The sequence below is a fragment of the Haemaphysalis longicornis genome, unplaced genomic scaffold, assembly GCF_048455015.1.
Source record: "Haemaphysalis longicornis isolate Haplotype H1 unplaced genomic scaffold, Haemaphysalis longicornis Haplotype H1 scaffold_10, whole genome shotgun sequence".
Classification (NCBI taxonomy): domain Eukaryota; kingdom Metazoa; phylum Arthropoda; class Arachnida; order Ixodida; family Ixodidae; genus Haemaphysalis; species Haemaphysalis longicornis.
This window is the reverse complement of record NW_027526204.1, coordinates 90159103-90182503: the sequence shown is the minus strand read 5'-3', so window position 1 is coordinate 90182503 and position 23401 is coordinate 90159103. Positions and strand designations below refer to the sequence as shown.

Sequence of the window (23401 nt, the reverse complement as noted above, 5' to 3'; positions counted from 1 at the left end):
ATTATTCTTACCTGCTGGATCTAGACTTCTTCTAGTTAGAAACTGTCATTTCTATCTAAAATTTGTCAGTCCAGCTTGAAATCGAGCTTGAGTTCTATATTTATAGCTGGGATTTCGTCCCCCATTTTCACGGGTGCGAATGACTTGGAAACTGTGCACTGTGCCACGCATTAGCGAGACCGGAGTTGAGCCACTCAGCCATCCGGAGAGGCAGCCTGTGTGGCCGAGTGGCTTCACCTGTGTGTGTGTGTGTGTGGGTTTCAGGGCGCTGATGGAGCCGCGTCGCAAGAGCAAGAAGATGGGCGTCCGGGGCATGTTCCCGGGCGCCCGGGTGGTGCGGGGCGTCGACTGGCAGTGGGAGGACCAAGATGGCGGCAACGGCCGGAGGGGCAAAGTCACCGAGATCCAGGACTGGAGTGCGGCCAGCCCCCGCAGCGCCGCCTACGTGGTGTGGGACAACGGAGCCAAGAACCTCTACCGCGTGGGCTTCGAGGGCATGGTGGGTGGCCGTTCCGCTCCCCGAGATTCCAGTTTTCGGTGGTTTAACTCTCCGAAGCTACACCTGGGGCGGTATTCTTGTAATTTGCCCTTTTGAAAACTTTGGTGTTTGAAATGGGCACTCAAAATGGTTCCTTGCCAGTGGTGCCACCAAGGTTTAATGAGCTGTGACATTAGTTCCAAGCGATGCATCAAAAAAGCAATTCTCTTATTGCACTCACCAGGGTTCATAGTGTTGGAAAATGTAAAGATTACAGTTCTATGATCAACACTGTTTTGTCTATTGTTTCTCCAAAAATAGTTAATTACCTCTAATTATGTCGGGAACTAATTGACTTGCTCGAAAAATAATGTCGTATTTGAAATCAATAGGGAATAAGCAGCATGACTGACAAGTTTCACAGAGTTTACTTAAAAATAAAAAAAGTTTTTTTTAAGAGCGTGTCCCCCCTTAACTGCCCCGAGGAATTTTCCAAGCGAAGCTTTCTTCAGCCTCTCGCTGATGTCATCTGTGGTCCACCCAAAACGCACTGTGGGAAAGTCAACTTTCTCTGAGGAGGATGATGATGACCATGGGTGAAATGAAGAAAAATTTAAACGCTTTCTGGGCTGAGAACTGAACTTGGGTCCATCGCATTATGAAGCCGACGCCTATCCGATTGCGTCATTCTGGCGCGGTCGAAGCAGTTTTGTTATGGAGAGGGTTGCATGGACCCGTACTCAGACAGAAAATACAGCGATGGTTGAATGGTAGGGAAAGCAATGGAATTCTTGTATCAGTAAAACACAGTCGCGGCGCATTGAACCATCCCAATAAAAAATGCCTTATGTGTAGGCTAACGTGGTGTTATGTGAGTCCGCTCGCTTCTGGGTTGGTTCGTTTGGGGTTGGACTTGATTTGGGAAGGCTTCGTTTGATGGAGGGATGGTTGATTCTTTTTTTTTATGGTAATCATATGCAGAGGTAAGCAGTGCGCTGCTCAGAAATGAGTACTTGTCCGGTGACCACACTGCATTTTATTTCCAGGCCGACCTGAAAGTTGTCAACGATGCAAAAGGTGGCACCGTTTACAGGGATCATCTGCCCCTCCTAGGTGAGAGACAGCGGCGTCTTGCTGGGGTAGTTTGCTTCTTTCTATGCTTTGCTCTGTTGTCTTGGGACTTTTATTGCTTCCCAATGGCCACAAACTGGCCTTTTGAAGCTGTCTTCACAGCTAGCTTCTGCCCTTCACATTTTTGCTGATATTGAGTGACATCCTCTTCAACATTTATGGCTGTGCCGCAAGTTTGAGCAATTTCTATCTCTCTCTTTTTTCATAAAGTTTTTTTTGGGGGGCGGGAAGGGGGGCAAAATCCTTAGATCTTTATGTTTTATGGGATGCGGGAGGTACAGAAAACCGTTCGGGAAATTGAAGCGCGAGCCAGAAATTGCATGCTAGGATGGGACGGGTCTGAGAAAGGGCGAGGAACTGTAGAACGCTCTGGGTGTGACTCGTATACATCTGTGCGTGGGCTCTGAGCTTCATCTCACGGCGCTGTGGGTGGCGATGCGTCAGGCCCGTAGTTGCGGGTGGAATGATTGAGAAAGTACAGCATGGTGGAAGAGGCGAGAGCAGCTTGAAATGCTGCTCGTAACCACCGCTAGGTGGAAGCAACTGTGGATGAAGCTATGGCATCAGCCCAGTGACAGACACATGGAAGGAAGTTCGACTGCAGATCAACAGTAGGTCCAACTAGGCGTTCACATTGACATTCCTAGAAAATTGTCGGTCGCGTGACCTTATTGTACAGTGGGACCCCGATCGCGCATCTCTCTGTTCCGCGGTTGCCCGCTTCTTGCAGTAAATTACGGCGATCCAGATGAGCTTCTTACAGAAATGATGCTGTTTGCAGCGTTATTACAAAATGGAGCAGTACACGCAATTCTTTTTGTACCGTGGCTCGTGCGAAACTGGAAGTGCCGATCGCAGTTTACAGGAAAGCTTGCGACCCTTCCACCTGTGCCTTCCTGCGCGTGTTTTCTCTGTTAGTTGTGAATGGAGAACAGCGCTTGAAGTTTGTTGTGATTTTTGCACTCAGTGTCACGTGAACAAACGTTTCTGAGGCTTAGGGATGAGGTCAAAACGTTCGGAGAGGCGGGGAAAAAAACGCGTGAAACCGTTTCGGTTCTCACCCGCAACTGATGTGAGCCACACTTCTCAAAGTGCCAGAAACAGCAAGGGACTGCACAAATTATGTGGAAATTTTTTTTTTATGGGAGGACGCAACTCCTGAGGTAGTTTTGTTCGCTTGCATAGCTCTGCACCCCAGCTGTTGTTGTGTGAGACCGTGTGCTGAGGTGGTATTAACCCACACTGCGATCGTACGACGTTTTCACGCGGTTCCAAGAAAGTCGTGCGATTCTTACGATGTGCTGAGAATTCGTTTTACACATGCAAATGGGGTGCAAGTTTGTGTGCCCCTTAGTTAATTACAAGTCCGTCCGCTTGTATACTAGTGGGCATCTCTTCGCCAAGTTGAAGCCCTTCTCACCTTTGTCTCACTTCAAACAATGGCACCAAGATGCCAACAGGTGAACCTGACCATAAGATATGATGTCACACCCTGTGGCTTCAAACAAAGATTGCCTTATACGTAGAATGAAATTCGTGACCTTGCATCCTTGTCATTATCATAATCTTCTCCTCACGCTGGGTCACTCCATAAGAAACTGTGGCAAATACGTAGAGTATAGGGTGGAACAAAGTACGTTTGTCTACCATGAGAGAGCAGTGCCGTTCTGCTCGTAAGGAGTAGGGATGCATTTGTCACCACCCGTCGCCACATTCTACACTTGATTCACTTCCTTGAAAAGGGGAATCCGCCCTGTCTGCTCTGCTCGTACCTTTTCTCAGCTTTTTATGATGTGTCGTTAGTTGCGTTAAAAGTGGTTTGCACTGGCATTGAACTCCTGCTCTGTTGAAACTTGTGCGCGCCCACATCAACCTCCCGCTCCCTACACGCGCAGGCGAGCAGGGCCCCGGGCGATCGGCCGGTGTCGGCTTCCAAGTCGGCGACCAAGTCAACGTCGACCTGGATTTGGAGATTGTGCAGTCGCTTCAGCACGGACACGGAGGATGGACGGATGGGATGTATGAGGTGCGTTCCCTTTTGCGTTGCGCTCGTTGGCTTCCTTTCGCGACAACAGAATTTAGAACTGGCTTCACCTGAGGGAACATGCTGGGTAGATAAACTATTCGCAACTCCTGAGCTGATGTAGGCTTTGAAGGAATTTCCAGTTGGGCGGACAATTTTCGCCAATGGGACTGTAGATCTTCCTTGATTCCTAATGTTGCCTTCACTAAGGACCCCCAATTTTTTCCTCACTAATCTTTCATTTTGGATGGTGAGGGGTGTTATAAGAGTTCGCTGCTATGTAGGATTCGACCTAGCTTATAGAATATAGGTCATATCTGTGGCTCAGGTGGCTAGCTAGCAAAGTGGGTTATTTATACCTGTGCTACACGAGCGTTTGAAAGGACATTTCAGTCGAATGACCTTCGAAATTTCAAAGGCCATTCGAGCTGGAAGGAATTTCGCCGATCTACACGGCAATTCTCAAAGGCAGTTGTTTCCGCATTCACCCACCATGTTTTGGTGTCGCCACTGCTGCCCTTTTTCGATATTGTCAAAAATTTAATTTTAGAGTTAAAATAAGCAAAAAAAGTTATTACCGTATTTACTCGCATAATCCTCGCACTTTTTTTTCGGAAAAGTCAATGCGAAGTTAGGGGTGCGAGAATTATGCGGGAAAAAAAAAAAAAATCCGGTGCACAGTGTTGCCAATTTGCCTTCTGCCAATCCCGCTAAATGTAGCGGTCGTTTTTTGTATATGTAAGCTCAGTGTTGCCAACAGCAGCTATTTCTTTTTATTTTATTATTTACAACGTAAAAAGTCTCCCGTCGATCAGCGATCATGAAATTGTTGCCTTTGCTTTCTGGCGCGCGCCCTATCTCGTCGTCGTCATGTGCGTGCCCTACTCTGGTAACGCACGTTGAAGTCGGTGACGCCGAAGTGCCTGCCTGCGGCGCGGTTGCCGTGTTCGATCGCGTACTCTATCGCTTTCAATTTGAAAGCGGCAGTGTAGCTGACGTTCTTCCCCATGCCGAGCGGCACCAAGCACAAAACAAAGAGATCAAAAAGTTCTCGAAATGGCAGCGAGCTATCCACCACTGACGCGAGTGACTCACTGACTGCTGCTGCTCAACGACGGGACCACGACGGCGACACGACGACACGACAGCGGGCTGCGCGAACACCGCCTAGTTGCACGCACACGAAACCGGTTCAAGGACAGTGTGAGTAGTGGCGCCTGTTAGGGAGTAGCCATGAGTAGCCATGCAGGTTGTTAGGGCGCCTGGATGGCCTTGGATACACAGCGCTCTCGGCCGAACGGAGAGGCGGCGGGGGAGGGCGCGGCGTTGGAGAACGCGTGCACCATGCGGGTTTCGCGAGCAGGCAACTTTCGCTGCTGCAAAGTTGGAGGTGCGAGGATTATGCGAGGAACTGAAAAATACAAGTTTTGTTGGCTCACATTAGGGGTGCGAGGATTACGCGAGTGCGAGGATTACGCGAGTAAATACGGTAGCGATCAAATTGATAACAATCTACATGTGCGCACAAAACGTGCTGACAGCCAGTCTTTTTTTTTTTTTTTTTCCGCAGTGTCGGTGTTGAGATTACCAAGTTACCTTGTGATCGTAGAGCGAGTGATAGAAAACAAGAACAAGTGGGAAGTTATGACGATTGCTTACTTTAAACACCAATTTTCACTCATAAATAGTTGTTTTTGTAATTATAGCATGCAGAAACTGCTCTCGAGAGTACGACAGTTCGCGTTTCAAAGGCCTTTGAGAACCTCAAAGGTGGTTGGTGGTGCTCCTTTGACTCAAATCGCATTTCAACCAAAGGCCTTTGAAAAACGTCGTGTAGCAGCTCAAGGGTGGCATTTGAGTCAAATGACATTCGACTCAAAGGCCTTCGAAACGCTCGTGTAGCACGGGTATTAGGTAGTCTTAACTTCAGTCGGCAGCAACCATGTGTTTGTCCTGTTTGTCATCTGTACAAACTGGAATTATGCAATGACTGAACCAGTGCCATTACATTCTCTGGCTCCAAAAAAAACAAAAAACAAAATTCTTGCAGCCAGAGGTTCAGCAATCTCATCTGGCCAGGAGAATTTTGTGCTCGGCGATTTTTATGTGCTCGGGCTTATGAAGGCAGAGCTTATGGACTGGTACGCATGCGAATGTCATTAAACAGGGACCTGAGATTGGGCAACAACAAAAACAACAACAAAAATGTGATATATTTTAAGTATGGAAGGAGAATTAAAATGAAAAATTTAGAGCCCTTCCTTTACTGTGAAGATGAAAGACCAGTGAGGCTGTATTGGTGGGTACCTATGTTGAGTTATGTATGATGGCTTACTCTATTGACAAAATAAAAGACCGCACACATCACTTCCGTAGAAAAAATTCTAAATTAATTCTCATACAATTTGTATCGGGATAGTTTCAATGAAACAAAGGGTTTCAGCCGTTTTCTACAACACATTCCCTCCCTGTACGGCCATACATTGACTGCAGGTGGGAATTTTGTGTCAACTTCAGTGGGAACTAACTAGTTAATTAATTAATTAATTAGTTTGTTTGTACATACTGCAGCCCGTAGTCAGGGTTTTGGCAGGAGTGGGCAAAAGAGGCCAGTACAGAAAACACACGAGGTAATAGGTAGGGATGTAAAGTATCAGCTCACTGGATTATACAGTGAATAAAACTAAAGAAATAATGGCAAAGATCAGAACCCAGAACTTGCGACAAAAAAAAGAAAAACGAGGAAAAAATCCCGGGCCATCTCCACTAACGTGAAACCTGGGGAGCGGCGAAGCATGCAGTGTATAAGTGTATTCTTGGCGCCTTGGTGTTTTTGCCAACGGAGATGAAACCGTTGGGTGTTAGAGGTATACAGCTTTGCTGTGAGAGTCTCTTGTCCTTGAAGCACAAAGCTCTCTAGGGCGAGGCGTGAACGAGTTTCGCAGTGTTTTCTAGTGCAAGGCATAAATGAGCTTCTCATTGTTTGAGTACCATGACTACATGAGATGACGATTACGATGACAGTTACAATGACGACAGGAGACGCCAACAGCCCCAGCCCTAAAGGGGCTTCGCCCCTAGAACAGTCAGAAGGTATTCATGAGTGCCCAGGATTCATTTGAGGGTAAAGAACGTACGTGATTGGGTAAGTTATCCCAAAGTTCAACCATGCTGGAAAAAAAGCTGAATTTGAACGTGTTACTACAGGTGTAGAATGGTGTCATACTAGGAGCATGATAATGGCGTTTCAAAGAAGGTCAGGAACACGTTAAGTGAACATCTGCTGACAGCTTGCAAGACGAGTTGATGATGAGAGTAAAAGAGCTTTAGTGATTGATTGCTCCGCTGCGATAAAGGAGTTGATGAGTTGGTGTAGATGAAAAAGCAGAGTCGTGTTGCTGGACGATGAATCGCTGTATCAACTCTAGTTGGTTGGTTTCGCACTGCTTTAGGGGTTCCATACAGGTGATGAGTATTTGAGCTCGGGGCGGCTTGGTGTCTTTTGTACACAACAAGTTTGGTGCCACTGGGGGCCCCAGATAATGTATGCCTGAGGTAACCAAGTTTTTTTAAGAGCTTTTGCAGTGATGTAGTTATTATGATTGGACCAGGACAGGTTGTGAGTTATGGCAAATGACAAATAAATAAAACTCAGAGTAATGATAGTTGTCTTCACGGCCAATTTCAGTACAACTTTTTCCTAAATACAGATGTTAGATTGAAAGCTGTGACAGATAATTTTTCGCTAGCTGTGGAGCGAGCGCGTGCGATTCTATGTCAGCGCAACACAATAGACGTATCAATTTTGATCAGAACCTAGCGCAAGACAGCGTCGCTGTAAAAAGGCCTAGGTTTTTGCTGCGCAGTGTTTCTCCATTGGCTTGTTATTCCTTCAGAAGGAGCTCAATGACAAGCCCTAGCTGATTACAGAAACTTTTCACTGTGTGTCTGCACGTGTGGGTACTCAGGAAAGCAGTCATTTCGTCGCAGTACACCTTCATTGCGTCAATTTTTTAGGGAGTGCGTACAAAGAGAAAGTTTCGTGTGAGTCTGAAGCATCGACTTTTGCTGCGTCTGAAGGGCAGTTTGCAGTCATCAGAGTGTCCTTGTCTCTAATCTCCTTGCTTCCAATACCACAGTTGTTGGAACTGGAAAAATCACAAATTGTTTCTTAGCACTCATTATTTAGCGATGAAAGGAAGCAGTTTAATTTGCATCCTGATGTACCAACACTCGAACCAGTGAACAGGCGTGATCTTATGCACAGCAAGCGAAACAAGCGGATGGAGGGCTTCTAGCCTGTGCCAGGGTTATCTGAGGTGTCCATGTTTGTGAGCTTCAAAGTTGATCAAAGTGTTTTTGCTCAGCTGGAAGACCATTTAGTCATGAATCATTAACACCAGAATTGATTGCATAAGCGTTGCCTTAAAGGAGTACTGACACGAAATTTTTATGTTACGTTTTTTTCGCTGCTATGCAAGCCTACCAGCCCACTAATCATAGAATGACAGATTAGACGGTCGAGCGCAGCGTAAACATTCATTTACGGCGTCGTTTATTCGTGCCAGTTTCGGTTTCGACAAAAAAACGCCGAGCGGCCGCCATGACAGCATGTATCACATGGCGTCACCATTCTTGCCGTATCGCTGCCTCTCTGGAAGCGCGCGCGAGTGAGCGCACGCGCGCGCCCAGACCGGCCGAGGTTTGCGCCGTCCCCACAGGCCCGGGCAGCATGACGTCAGTCCCAAAATCATGACTTGTACACACTCCCGAGCAGCGCGTGCCAACCACAGCCAGCGCGTCGGTTTCGTCACGGGAGCCCCGACGTCGGCAGTTTGGGGCACGTAGCAGATGATGTCACGTCGGCCCGCTCTGGGCTTTCTCGTGCGGGCGAAGATTAAAATGGATTTTAAATATGTTTCGCTGAACGGTTGCTGTTGAAACTTGTTGGGAGATATCTCCTGATAAAAAGGAAGCGTTTTACATAGTTATCTCAGCTTTGAAATTTCGTGTCAGTACTCCTTTAAGGTATTTTCACCTGAATTGGAGTACGTTGCACCCTGTAGTGTGTTACAACTGATTTGTTGTTTGTAAAAAGGTATGTGGACCAGCTGCAACGAGTGAAGGGTCTTTTATATCTGGATGTCGATTACCTTGGAATGTCTTCTGTTCATAATCAGCAGTATCACTCTGACCAAGACGCGGAATCTGGAACGCAAGAATGGTTATCAAAAGTCGGAAGTAAAGTCTGTGGCCAAGGTAATATTCAGTGGCCCATACTGCACCTTGAAAAAGGTTCCAAAAACAGGTGGCAATTGCCTGAAAGCGTACTTTTAGCAGTGTGGTTTGATTTAGATGAAGAAATTGGGTTGTATGCTCTGTGCACGTTGTTTCTCTAACATAAGTGGGGTTGATATTCTTCGCTCCCATCCCCATTTCTTGCAGTGCCTTGGCACAACAGGCACTGTGATCGGAGTGGATGAAGACCACGACATCGTGGTGTCGTATCCAAGTGCGAACAGGTATGCAGGCAGTATTCTGCTTGGTGTGAGACATACAATACAGTGCAATCTCGATGATACGAATCTTGCGGGACCGTGACAAATATTTGTATCATCCGAAATTCGTATGAACCAACACAGACCAAAAAAGTGAGCACTAAAAAAAGTTTTCGTTTATTAGATGCGAAGCATCTCATGCTCAGGGCTGTGTCCCTTCCTCCCTCGTTGTTGTCCACTGTCCGCACTCTACTGCACATGCGCGTCTCTTCAGCCCCGTCAGCGTTTGGCCTGACGTCAGCGCAGTCCACTATAAATAAAAGAAATAGTCAGGCGGCGCCGTATCAATCCCACGACTCTCCGGCCGCAACAGGAGGTACGTGGCACTCTTCCCACTGTGCTACAAACCAAGACGGGAGCATGTGCTACGAACGCGCCTTATGTCCTTCACTCATTCAAACTACGTCAAGAAGCTACTGATACTACAACGAAGGCACGGGAAGCTGAACATCAACAGAAACGACGAACTGAAAACTTTAAAGGAGGATGTTCTGTGTGTCGTCGTCTGTGTTCCTGTCCTCGTTTTTGCTGCGCTTCAATACACCAGATCTACCAACTCACCCAAACTAATACTCTCCTGAGGATGTTGAATTTCCCGTGGGAAAGCTGTGGCAGGAAGCGCCACGCGCCTTGCAGCTCAACCAGAGAAGAGGACGAAGAGGGCGGGCAGCGGGGTAGGAGCGTGAGCATGCAATGAAGAAAGAAGAGAACCAGGAGGTGTTCGACCAGGTAACGCGGGTGTCGGTCTCTTCGCTGTCTCTGCATTTCTCTGTCTCTACATGGGGGTTCACACTATGTTCCCATTCGTGCTCCGATAAATGAAACAACATAACGGCAACACAGTGGAACCACACGGAACCCCCATGATGCTTTGCATCCTCCTCATGGTTCCCCACGGGAAGATGGTGTAATTTTTTTATTTCCTTACTTTTGCGTGAAGAAATCCATGATATCTTTCTGCATTTTTTTAACCTCCATGTCGCTGAGCAGTCCTTTCTAAAACGCGAAAAACTTCGCCCTCGTCTCCTCACTCGTGGTGCGCAAGCTCACTACATGCCGCAACAGTCAAGGCGTGAACTGCATGGCGCATTTTTGCACGCATATTGTGCGCATCACCGTTGCATGTGCGATCTTTTCACGCCCGCGTTGACAATTCCATGTCCGCTGCAGCTTCTGCCTCGGTCAGAAAAATGACGCGCGACGTGCGCGGCAGTTTGGAAGCGCTCAAGACAGCCGCCTGGCTCAACCGGAGATGTTTAGGCTTGCCACCCCGGCAGATATTTCATGGGCGATTTCACCAGCGGCACGGATGATGTTTTATAGTACAGTTTTCGCCCACATTATCAGCTCCTTTACTGCACAAGCGACTTCTTGTGTACCTTGAGCGGCATTTTAGAGAGCGGTTAGAAGCGGTCGCTCGAGCGCCCCGCAGCACTTTGCGGCCGAAGCCACCGCAATGTTGCCGCCGCTGGCCGCGCTGTGCGCCGCATGCGGGCGGTTCTGCGGCGCCGTCTGTGCTCCTGTGGGTGGGTGCGGTGCGTTTTCCCAAGCAGAAAACAGCCCGGCTGTCCCTGCAGAAAGAGTGACAAAGAGGAGACAGAGAGCCCGTATGTCGCCGTCGCTTGTTACCTCGGCAGTCGGGCGACTCGCTGGCTTGTTCGTATCATCCACCAAGCTGCACAGGTCTGTTCGTAACAGCCAAAATTTTTCCCATTGCAAACAATGCAATATCGCCGGGACTTCTCGGAAATTCATATCATCCCGAAATTCGTATCGCCCAGAATCGTATCATCGAGATTCCACTGTATGTGAATCTGTTGTATAGTAAGCAGCGTGCCACTTGGTTGATCAGTAGATTTTGATTGCTATCACATTTTTTTGACTGCATGGTTTATTAAATGGGCCCAAAAATTGTCTATAATTGTAAAAGTTGGACTCATTTTGTGGCCATGAGTAAAGCAAGCAGTGCTTGACGTTGAAATTGTATGCTTATTGTATACAATTGTATTGTATATTTATTTGCAACTTTATGTTCACGCCTTTCCTGCAAAGCTCCCTGAAATGCTGTAGATTTGGGCGAGTTGGTAATCCATGCTGTACTTCACTTGCGCAAAAAAAAAAAAAAGACACGGGGACTGAAGCGAGACGACATAACACAGAATACCAAGGTTGGCGCTCTGTGTCGTGTGGCGCTCTGTGTCGTGCCTGGCAGTATTGCAATGATTGGAAGTATGCCTGAATAAATAAATAAATTACTACCAATGAAACCTTTAAACTGGGTCTAGGGTATCCTGGATGATTGTAGCTTAGCCGTTGCCTTTGCAAATGCTGCAGTCAGAGTGGTGCCAACGTTTGGCGGCAATCATGTACGCATGACTTCAAATTGTTATGTTGTAAGAGGTCTTGAAAGCCGGGGAATGCACTTGTGATGGAAAAACACACAGAACTAGCAGCGTCCTCATTATGGAGGAATCTCCCGCATGAAATGTTTGGGGGGGTCATGAAACACAACAGGTGCTTCGTTGTGCAGGAATTTTTCTGAACGCTTCTCTTGCTTGTCGGCCAGTGAAAGTTGTGACATGTGTCACGTTGTCTGAAAAGTTGCTTATCAGCGCTGACTGAGCAAAAGGCTACACATTTGCAACAGGCAGTACCCATCTCGCTTTGTTCCACGTTACTTTACGCAGCAAATGATCAAAGTCTATGCAATAAATGGCATTTACAACACTAGGCTTGATCCGGCCATTCTGCAGACGGCGCGCATGGTGCAGCGGTTGATTGTTTGTGAGCACTGCTTAATAGCAGACGTGTTTCACAAGTCAGGAACAAAAGAAGGGCGGAAATGAAACAGCGTAATACAGTAGAATCCCGATTAGATGACCTTCTGAGGACCGTGAGGAAGCGTCGTACAATGCAGGCATCGTAAAATCCGAACAGCAGCAATTATGCCCATAAATAGTGTTTCATGCGACGAATTTGCAAGAAACTACAAACTGAGTGAACAAAATGAACGAACACTTTTAATAAAAGAACAGAATAAAAGAGAATAAAACGAATACGAGAACGAAAAGAGTAATGAACAAGAAAAGAACAAAAGGAATAATACAGCACTTGCATGCGTGCAGATTCTATTGACACCATAGAATCCTCTGTGTCACCTGTTGCAGCTGGAAACAAAGGAATTTATCAAAACAGTGGTGGGTTGTAATTGGGATCGATGTCAGGGACGATGTGAATGTCTCACCTGTGCAGTTGTGCTATCTTTACTTGCTGAAGTCCTGTGGGCAACACCGGTTGATAATAGAAAGAAAAAAAAAAGCCGCAGAAACAAAGAGCATAGCCCCTTGCTGTGCCGTTATTTAGAACAGAAAGACTTGTTCTTTTGAATGATGCTGTGGCCTGAAGTCGTAGGCTTTGATCGGAATGGGCTTCTTTGGAAAGGGTGAAATGTGGGCCGTTGCAAAGGTCATATCTGGACTGTGTAATGGGATTGTTTTAGGTGTGGATCCAATCCTTACCAGCGCCGAATCCCGAAGGGCTATCTCGTGTGTGTGAAAGGCCAACTGCACTGAAATGTCACCTTAGCCAAGTTTATTTTAGATGTGCCACACATGCCACCAAATCAGTTGGGATATGGGTGGTAGCCCTGTTAATGGTTTGGAATTATTAAAAATAGCTCCATAGCACAAGATGCTGCCCTTGCCAGCGTAGTGCACAAACTTGAAGTGGAATTGATAATCCAGCCGGTTTGGTGCTTAGTGCACTGGCCATCTTAGTCCACCAGCGCCTGGATGGCTGGTGGACTAAGCACTAAACGGGCTGTGGAGCCAGAGCACCAAGGCTCGGTGGAGCCTCTGTTATGGATACTGCAAAGAAGTTGCACGCATGCTGGTTGCGTGCCGGCTGCAATGCCACTTTATCTTGGCCGTGATGGCCGCAGTCTTCACAATTTCGGTTTCAAAATTGCTGATTTTTGCTGGTCGCTTGCACCATGCAAGTGTGTGCTTCAGCTGTCATATTTTCTATGTTGCAGTCTTGTTTGGCTGACTATACGGTGATTGGGTTTTCAAGAGGTTGAATTTCCACTGCAGTTGGCCTTAGCATACGGGGAGTACCTGGGATGAAAGATTTTTGTCGTTGCGCAAGCTTGAGGCTGTCCGGTGCCTCTGGTGGTGCTGCAAGCATCGATCTCTTTGTGTAAACCTGCGTGTGATCTTCGTGGTTGCTGTATTTTTCAGGTGGACCTTCAACCCTGCCGTGCTGACGCGCGTCAGCACCGCGCCAACGGCCTCGACCTCGTCGGCCGGCGCAAGCGCGGCTGGCGACCCGGCTGCTGCGCAACAGTTTTCCGTGGGCGACCTGGTCCAGATCTGCAGTGACCTGGAGCGCATCAAGATCCTCCAGAGGGGCCACGGAGAGTGGGCAGAGGCTATGGCCCCCGTGAGTTGCAAAGCGAGAGACAACCGATTTTAAGTGCAGAGCACTTTAGGGCCGCGCCTTGTCGTTGTAGCTCCCTCGCTGGACCCAAGTAGAGCTACAGGGTGTTCCGTTGTAGCGGCTGTCGTTGTGGCGGCCCACAGAAGCTTCGATAGCCAAGCGGTTTATATAGTCATAACCATTCAAAACTCGTGAACCGCTGGCGCTTGTCATACATCTCCCCGTTTATTAGTGCACGGAAAACGGCAGGTACATTTGAGGCAAAATATTCCGGATTAACTGGCAGCGCCTGCTTTCATTCAGTTAGCAACGCTCGTTGGGTTGGTTTTTACGATGGTAAGTGAAAAAAAGTGGCAGTGCAACGCCGGCATGTGCGGGAGGAAAAGCGAGCACAAAAAAAAACTGTCGCAGTTTCGGGCAGGGGGTGCGCAAGCACTGTGAAGGCGGGAAATTGTGAAATGCGTTGGGTGGTAGCAGTGAGCGGATAACGGAGCTAGTACAGCCCTTTATGGCGAATCAGTGCACTGACAGCTTTCACGTTGAGTGGAACGGCTATAATTTTTTGTGGAGTCCGTGTCCTCTATCTCGTATGAAAGCCGGCGTTTTGTATTGGGGGTTAAACACAAGGAATCTCTGAATAAATTTGCGGAAATGGTTTTAACTTTCCACTAAACTATCTGAAATCAGGTGGGTGGCACCATGCTGTGTTTGAACGTGACTTTGCTGTTTGTATGCGCACAGCTCCATCTCGATTTTGATGCGTAATTGAGAAACTGCATAAAGGAGTAGGGAAGACTGCATTTTATTGTTTTAGCTGGTTATGATTACACGTATTGTTAAAAGTACGTTCCTGCATGGCTCACTGCCATGCTTGCCAGCATTCCTTCTGGCAGCCTACTTTTAAGGCTTGTAACCTAAAGGTACTGCTTTAAAACTTTCCAGGGCACCATCAGGGAAGCTGCTTTGGTTTGAGCTGTTTGAAGTGATGCCCTTTCATTTGGGATAGACAGCGTATGCTCTACAAAAATGGGTTGTCTGTCCCTTTAAAGTGGCCATGAAGACAAGATTAAACTTTGTGCGGGTTCAAAGGACTAGCCCTTGGAAACTGACTTGACTTCATTTCAGCCACCAAGGACCTTTTTGCTAAGGGGGCACACACTGGTCTTAGAAACTTTTTTTTTTTTGCTTTCCAACCAATTTTGACGAAACTTCAAATGTCTAATTAGTTTTGATGTGAGATGACTAGTTTCTGAGTTGAAAAATTTCCTTGATTGTTTTTGAGAACAATAGGAAAAAAACTATTCAACAAAAGATTAATTACCACGGAGACATGAATAGATACCAGAAGTTGTGGAGAATGAAATGTGGGAAGCAGTTTTTTTGTTTTGCAATCACATACATGTTTACATCAATTCTAACTTCTAGGTTTGAGCTACTCCTGCTAACCAATTAAAAACAATGCTAATTAAACAACTACTGAAACGCAAAATGCAAAATCTGCTTCCCGTATCGCATGGTTTAAACATTTAGCTTCGCAGTGCAGAAGAAATGATCTTCCTAGCTGCACTACATGCTGGGATGTACCTCTCGAGAAATTTCGCATCACTGCCATACCACACGTGGCGAACAAGTGAATTTTTATTTCTTTGTTGAAATCGGGCATCTATGGCTTTTATAAGTACCTGGTACTGTTCCACGTACGGAATTTTCCGAGGAAAAACTGTGCAAATCAAGAGAAAAGTGATGCCTAAAAAAATGCTTTTTTGAGCAGTTTTTTGGCCCCAAAGACCCGGGTGCCCCCGAAAACTTTCAAGTTTCGCGCCACATTGACGTTATGTGGGAAGGGGTGATGATGTAACATGGGCCAGCTCTGAAAATATTGTTATCAGCGGGTTAGCTGCCCGCTAGCATTCGAGTGACGCTGCAGTCAAACAGAACTAGTGGCAGAATTAGTAACCGTTATATCTTTTTAATGAGTGAATGAAGGAATGATTTTATTTAATCAGTGATCACTCCTGGTGATGATAAAGTAAGTCCCTCTGTGCGGTAACTCTTCAAATTCTTTTCTCGTGGTGACTTTATAAGGAATGATAAAAGAAAACAAACATCATAGAAACAAGCCATTATATTAATATTACAGTGGACCCCTGTTAAGACGAACTCGGTTAAGACGAATGCTATGGGTAAGATGAACAACATGTTTGCTCTCTTGTAACGTCCACAGTGCAAAAAAACCTCCGCCTAAGACGAATTTCTGGTAATGCGAACAAATTTTTACAGTCCCTTCGAGTTCATTTTAACGGGAGTCTGCTGTATTACATTAGAACCCCATTACGAGAGGCACTCAAGGGACCCAAGAAACATGACTCTTGTAACCAAGGTCTCTTGTACCCAATGTTGCTAACATGGCAAACATAGGAAAATCAACCAAGCCACCTTCATTCAAATGTCTCTTATAACCACATGTCTCTTGCAACAGTGTCTCTTGTAATGAGGTTTTATTGTATTGCATATTTTTATTAAAGCGAGAAGTTGTACCTCCTGCTCGCAGTGGGGCTTCTAGAAGTAAACCGCTCATCTGCATTACTCTAACCTAGGTGCCTGTTGTATTAGTCTGGGGTAACTTGTGTGTACATAGGGAAAGACGGAAACCTTAGATGCCACTGTAGATCGAAGTTGCCACCATCACGGCGTCCTTTCCTGCCCCCGCCTTTGTTCGCAGACCCTTGGCAAGATTGGCCGCGTGCAGCAGATCTACCACGACAATGACCTGAAGGTGGAAGTGTGTGGGACGTCGTGGACGTACAACCCCATTGCCGTCACCAAGATGGCGTCGACGGACGGCGCCGTGGCCGGCGTGTCCAGCGGGGGTGAGTGGACGTTGCCCTCTTTGGGGACGCCGTCGGCTTGCGAAAGAGAGAAGTCCCCTCGGCAACAAATTGGCCTTGCGCCTGCTCGCTTCGGTGCAAGTGTCGTCGAAAGATTATCTGTGCTCGTGGTGGAGGTTTGCTGAATTCCACTCGACTTTCCGGCGTTTGCAGCAGTGACGTGTCATCTGTTGGGACCCGTTATCAGTTATTATTGCTTCGCCTCACTTATACCTAATGTTTTGTTTTTGCTGAACGAGGGCGACACTATGAGGTGTTTTACCAGATTCAGTAGTTTACAAACTGTTTTGTCTATTTAGTGGTCTTGTTGAAGAGTTCTTTCAACTTTTGGCTAAGCGACTGAATTGTGGGACAGACAGGCAGACGTGCAGGGCGAAATTTTCACCTTGAAGCCCAAGAAAGACTACCGCATTTACTCGCGTAATTTGCGCACTTTTTTTTTGCGAATTTAGGGCTTCAAGAATTTGGTGCGCAAATTTACCCATAGATTTCTCGAAAAAGTTTAAAATAACGTAAACGGTCCTGACACGGAATAAGCATTGAAGAGACAGTCGCTTATGTTAGCCCAAGCGAGCGATACTTGTTTATGTAGACAGCTCCTACGTTTGATCAGTCCAGTCCGGTTGGGGTCTAGTCTGAATCGCTGGTCAAGAAGTTTGACTCACCCCCGTATTCTCAGTTCCTCCTTCACTCGAGCCTGCAGTTGAGCAAACCTTCAAAAGCGAGTTTCGGTTCCCTAAACTAACCTCCACTCGAGTGTCTACTCCAACGGAGGAGCCACTCGGCACTCGGAGGAGCCACTCCAAGGTACCTTCTGTGCTACCTTGAAGCAGCCCTCCAGTACTACTTTCAAAATGGCATCCTATGGTCCTCTCGGATCGAGCCGGCTCTGCTCGCTCGCCTCTTTTGCGTAGTTCGCGGAGCATGTATTTTCACATCGACGAGGCATTTAATGAAGGTTTAGGGTATCTACGTGCCGTGAATTTGCCATGTCGTGGCATGAGGTACGGGCTGAATCCCCTCAAGCACTTCAGCGAGGGCCAATTCCTGTTGCGGTACCGTTTTACCAAATCGATCAGCGCTGGAGCTGCCGAGGTGACTTCCCTTCGAGCCAAACGCAAGCAACCGCGGCCACCCACTGCTCCCTGCATTGCGGCTGCTGGTTACGTTGCGATGTTATGGTGCCGGTACATTTCGAGGTGTGACTGGGGCCTCGTCAACGTTTCGCCGCCGGCAGGCCGTGTTGTCGGGCCTTGGTAGGAGCTCGTAATTCGAAGCGTCGTGATGTTTTCTGCGACGGCGGGTGAGCTCCGAGATATCTGTGCGGACTTGTCTTTATCCTCGCAATGACAAGTTTGTCGCTGTCATGTACCGCAAGTCATCACCTTGTAATGAAGGTGTCACACTCACCTATGACAGGGCTAACATAATCTGATTACAGTTCGTATGAAGCAGATGATCGCCGTATCGAAGCGAGCGAGCGTGTCGTCTGCTCCAAAGCGCAGTTCTTTTTTCTTTTTTCTTCGAGCCGCCCCGCGCTGCGAGGCTCCGCCCGCTCCAGGTGCCTGTTGCTTCGTGCTCGTCTGCTACCTCGCACTTGCGTGCGGTGGGGACATTTTTACCGGGTTTACCGTGGTGCCATCCAAATTACGCACACAATACTCTGTAATTTGAACATGATGTTGGCTTTTAGCTGCCGATACATAGTGGCGTGAACAACAAAGAACAAATAATTAACAAACACTGTGAACAAACACTGTGTCGCCAATCACTGCTCTCCCATGCGCCATGGTGCTGCGCAGCTGTTCAAAGTGTGCGTGTTTGTGCGTGCACTCCGATGGGTTGTCTCCTCGGGCAAGGTGGAGTGCAAATTATGTGAGTGAAAATATTTTTTTTTTCTGTACACCAGGGTGAAACTTATGGGTGTGCAAATTACGCGAGGGCACGAATTGTGCGAGTAAGTTCAGTATCGTCTCTAAAAGATTGCCCTCTCTGTTATTATTGGTGCCTAATTCACACGTCCGGCGCCAAAGAAAAAAAGATATTTACGAGGACTGGATGGCCTCAAAATAATGCTCCGGTGCCGAAATCGAGCGGAACTCGACGAGGCCGCTGTTTCCACCTTGCGTGGCCGGAACGTGAATCGCTCCAAACGTTAATTCTTTCTTTTTGTTTGCTGGCTTTCGAGATCACATCGGAGGCACGGTGTAGGTGTGCCGGCCATTTCTCCATGACGCGCTTGCAAACAGTGGCCAAAGTGTGCAGCTCTCTGGTGCGGGAATTCCGTTGGCTGGGACAATGGCCATCATCTGACATTGTTCCATTCACTTCAGCTTCTATCGCCACTGCTTCTCATGTTGTCCACCGTACCGGGCGGCTGCTCACTTGCTTCCTCTTTGCACTGTCTCTGTGACTGCTTGGTTTTGAGCCCTACAGTTCCATTTTCACACACAACGATGACTCGGCGTAAATGTACAGCTCTCTAATGGCACGATTGAGCAGTGCGCAAGAAATTCGCACGCAGGTGTGCTGGCAAAAACTTTGGGCTCGATGCTTTGAACAGCGGCTGAGTAGGGTGAAATTTTGTGCCTTGCAGAGCGCCTGAGTGCCCTGCTGAAGAAGCTCTTCGAAAACCACGTCTCTGGAGACGTCAATGAGGAACTGGTCAAGGCAGCCGCCAACGGGGATGCCCAGAAGTGCGAAGAAATTCTCAAGCACCCCGAAGCAAATGTGAGTCCTGTGTGAATCATCACAAATGGGGCAGCCTTAGTTACTTTTGAATGCTGTCGGTGGCGGAAATTGCTGCTGCTCTCAGCTGGCTTCACTGAAAATGTTGCGGTGGCTCAAGTGCAGAGAACGCGATTTGGCTGCTGTAACTGCATTTTCCTGGGATCAGTGACCCGGTCGTGTGTCGTGCGTGTTGGCAGATGTGTTCTACGTGATAGTTTTGTATGGCCTGGGGAACTGTGCATTGGAAAACATGCTTGGTACCTATGATTATCAACGACAGATGCCATGTAGCTTACTTGTGAACCGTTGGAAGGGCCTTGTAAGGCAAAAAGAAGAGGGATGTTGCTTGACACGGGACAAATGGTCATAGTGGCGTGCTCCTTTTGCTGGTGCACTAATTTTGTGACTTTGTTTTAATCATATTTTTTGGTTCAATTCTTGTGTTGTGCGGGCAACTGAGAATTATGTGCCTTCATGAGGTCAGTGCTGACCTTTAAAACGTTGGCGCTTAGAAGGAGGATGTTGCCGCAATCATGAGAGGCGTGCCTTTAAAGGGTGCTTCACAGCAAGCAGGCTTGTGCCACAGGGAAGCTAGCGCAGCGGAGTTAACACTGCAGTTGTGATAACTTTATGAACAAATGGAAATGAGGCACGAGGTCCCTGGGGAGGGATTTACAGACAGTGTTCATTGTTACATTGTGATGTGTGACAATTATAAAAATAATTTATGGTAATTTATGATGCAGAAGGGTGAACCCGCAAGGCAATGCCAATGCAGAATAATTGCGTTGTGTTATGTGACTATCGTGGGAATTTTTTTTTCTTTTACATTGCTGAGAACACGCTTAGATAAGCATTCGACCATAAATAGGTGCACTGGTTTCTGGTGGTGTTAAATCTCCTCCTCCTAAATGCTTCTCCAGAGCGCCATGTGGGAATCGGTGCCAAACTGCGAGTCGAAGAGGTCTGGTTGCAACAAATGCTCACTTCTTTATGGTTTTTATGGCTTACGGTGTGCAAGGTGGCAGTAGTGGCGTGTTTCTTTATTTGACACCCCCGTTGACTGGATACCTGACCTAACCGGAACGCCCAGGTGAATGGCGTGTTTGCGAGCCACACGGCCCTCCAAGCTGCCAGTCAGAACGGTCACGTCGAGGTGGTGAAGATCCTTCTTCGCCACAATGCGGACGTCGAGATTGAGGTGAGTGAGCGCTCCTGTTTTGCTTGCACATTTCATTCTGTCTTGCTATAAAGCGAAAGCTGTCTTTGTGGGACTGATGACGCTGTGTGCCATCGTTTCCCCATGCATTTCCCCGTAGACTCATTGGTCGACTGAAAGACTTTTATGAGATTTGGGGCCACACGGCACGTACATGAAACCAGACTTGCATTGCGTCGAAACGGCTAGTTGAAAATTACGAAAAATGAATGGTTCCGGATGAGACAGTACACGCATTGACCATGAAAAAGGAGTACAATAGTATACTTTATAGGTAGTATTTAGATAGTATTTATTTTAGATAGTACTATTTAGATTGTTCGTATATGCGAAAAATTGCGAAAAATTGTGAAAAAAGCGCGAAAAATCATCGCATGGGTTTGTTCTTCATCTCCGATTTGGGTGTTTGAAGGTTTGACGATCGATTGGATGCATTTCAGCAAAGTTTGGACGTACTTTTAGCTTTCACACTTATCTCAACTTTCTTTATGAAGAGATGTTAAATTTTTTCTGCACTTTTGATTGATTGATTGATTGATTGATTGATTGATTGATTGATTGACTGATTGATTGTAGGCTTTAACACGCCGACACAACGCAGGCGATGAGGCGCGCTGTAGTGGAGGGCTCCGGATTAGTTTCGACCACCCGGGAATCTTTAACGTGCGCCGAAATCTCGTACACACGGGCGTTTTTGCTTTTCGCCCCCATCAGAAAAGCGGTTGCCGCGTCCGGGAACCGAACCCGCAACTTCGTGCTCAGCAGCGCAACGCCTTAGCCACTGAGCCACCGCGGCGGGTTTTCCCGCACTTTTACTTCAGCTCGCCTACTGGTGACAACTTGCGTTAACAGTGGTGCATTGTAAACCTGCCAGAGGAACCAGGGTGTAATAAAAATTGTTTCACCGTGTGCACCGGGTGCAGGAACTGAGACAAGTGGAAATAAGTGTCGAAAGAAAGTGGGGGTGCAGCGTTCCACAGTGTTCATCCTTTGTCTCTCAAGCTGAGAACTTTGACAAGCCACTGCGGCTGCTTTCTAAATGGAGGCGAAATGCGAAACACCCATGCTTTGAGACTTCGGTCGACGTTAAAGATCCCAAGGGGGTTAAAAATTAATCCAGGGCCCTCTGCCACGGCATGCTTTGTAGCGCAAGTGTGGCTTCGAAGTGTGGCTTCGGCGTGTTGAATCCTATGATCTGAATATACTACAACTTTGTGCTGACAGAAAGCAGGCCACTCAGCTTGCCCCATGCTCGTCCCTGTTTGCCTGCAGTGCAGAAAGGCCCACTGTAGACTGGTTTTAGATGCCGTATTTTCGCGCGTATAACCCGCACCAAAAATGCGTCATTTCAGTGGCAAAGTAGGGGTGGGGATAATACGCAGGGTTTTTCCTTTTGTGTAGCTTTACGGCAATGCACATTGCGCCGTTAAGCTCCTATGCAGTAACACTGACTAAGCCTTCCATAGCTCTTAACAAGATCAGTGACACTAAGTGAATTGGGACTTTTGCCTGCAGTCAGTGTGTTCTACTTGCTAAATATACGCTTTTTCTGTCTGCATAGTGGGTGATGTGTTGCTTGAGCAGTAGCTTTGGTGCAGCCTTTCCTGTATCGAATATGTAGGCGATACGCAAGGAATTTTTTTTTCCCTTTCTGACGGGCTGAAAGTGGGAGTGCGTATTACCGTATTTTCGCGCGTATAACCCGCCCCTGCATATAACCGCACCCCCACTTTCAGCCCACCGGAAAAGAAAAAATCCTCGCGTATTGCCTGCACATTTGATACAGGAAAGGCCGCACCAAAGCTACTGCTCAAAGAACACATCACATACTATGTAAACAGAGAAAGCATATATTTAGTAAGTAGAACACATTGACACAAGGTTATCTTCACAGCACAACGTACAGTGCAGCTTCTTGTCACTAAGCTACACAAAACTACACTAAGCTGCACTAAAGGAAAAAAAAAAAAAACATGTATTATCTGCACCCCTACTTTGCCACTGAAATTTTCGCATTTTTGGTGCGGGTTATACGCGCGAAAATACGGTATATGCAGGGGTGGGCTATACACGCGAAAATACGGTGCGTGGGTATTGAGTAACTCTGGGCTAGACCGTGTGCGCTGACGTGCCACCCCCTGTCGGTGTCAGGACAAGGATGGCGACCGGGCTGTGCACCACACGGCCTTTGGCGATGAGGCCGGCGTGATGGAGCTGCTGGCTCGTGCGGGGGCCGACCTGAATGCCCGCAACAAGCGGCGCCAGACGCCGCTGCACATCGCCGTCAACAAGGGCCACATGGGCGTCGTCAAGACCCTGCTCGACCTGGGCTGCCACCCGAGCCTGCAGGTGACCACCCCGTCCCTCCCTCCCACCCTCCTACGCTTTTGAACACTTTTGGGACCGTGGAAAAATCGGCTGCTTTTGGGTAGCCCAGGAAATGTTTTTTTTTTCTTGGCGCAGAAAACAATTGATGCTTAAGTGTAAGGTATGAAATGATAGAGGAGGGATAGGGCTTTCCAGCAGTAATAATTTCAAACAACAGATTTGTTACAAATTTAACCAGAAACTTCCAGAACAAAAAAAGTAACAAAAAAAAGATGAAAACATAAATGCTACTTTGCACAGGGTACACATAAAAAAAATTTGAAGTACACAATTTGAACATAAGGCCCTTATAGAATAATACTGCAAATATGAGCTGTGTAACTACAAAAGTTATTTACGTACATACGAAAGTATAAACACTAGTGCTTATCGTGCTACCACGCGAAGCAGTTTCTCGACGCGGTGAAACAGAGATTGGCTGCGCATGTTTCGCAGACATTTGTTTTCTGCTCAGCCTTCCCTTTCTTCGTAGCACAGTTTGCAGTTCCAGTATTTTTCAATTTTTGTGGTTGGTGCTGGGGATCCTGAGGTGCAGTTTTAGGGGACCCA

The 23401-nt window shown here is 47.2% G+C and overlaps 1 protein-coding gene across 1 annotated transcript in view; it reads left to right on the top strand.

The window, feature by feature from the left end:
* Mib1 (E3 ubiquitin-protein ligase mind bomb 1) overlaps window positions 1-23401 on the top strand; it is a 562176-nt gene that overhangs the window by 8660 nt on the left and 530115 nt on the right. Inside the window, exons 3-11 of the mRNA XM_077690076.1 lie at window positions 265-499; window positions 1525-1591; window positions 3505-3635; window positions 9078-9154; window positions 13429-13630; window positions 16350-16497; window positions 19112-19245; window positions 20339-20446; window positions 22616-22813. Of these exons, the coding sequence (XP_077546202.1) occupies window positions 265-499; window positions 1525-1591; window positions 3505-3635; window positions 9078-9154; window positions 13429-13630; window positions 16350-16497; window positions 19112-19245; window positions 20339-20446; window positions 22616-22813 (1300 nt within the window). The remainder of the gene's footprint in view (window positions 1-264; window positions 500-1524; window positions 1592-3504; window positions 3636-9077; window positions 9155-13428; window positions 13631-16349; window positions 16498-19111; window positions 19246-20338; window positions 20447-22615; window positions 22814-23401) is intronic.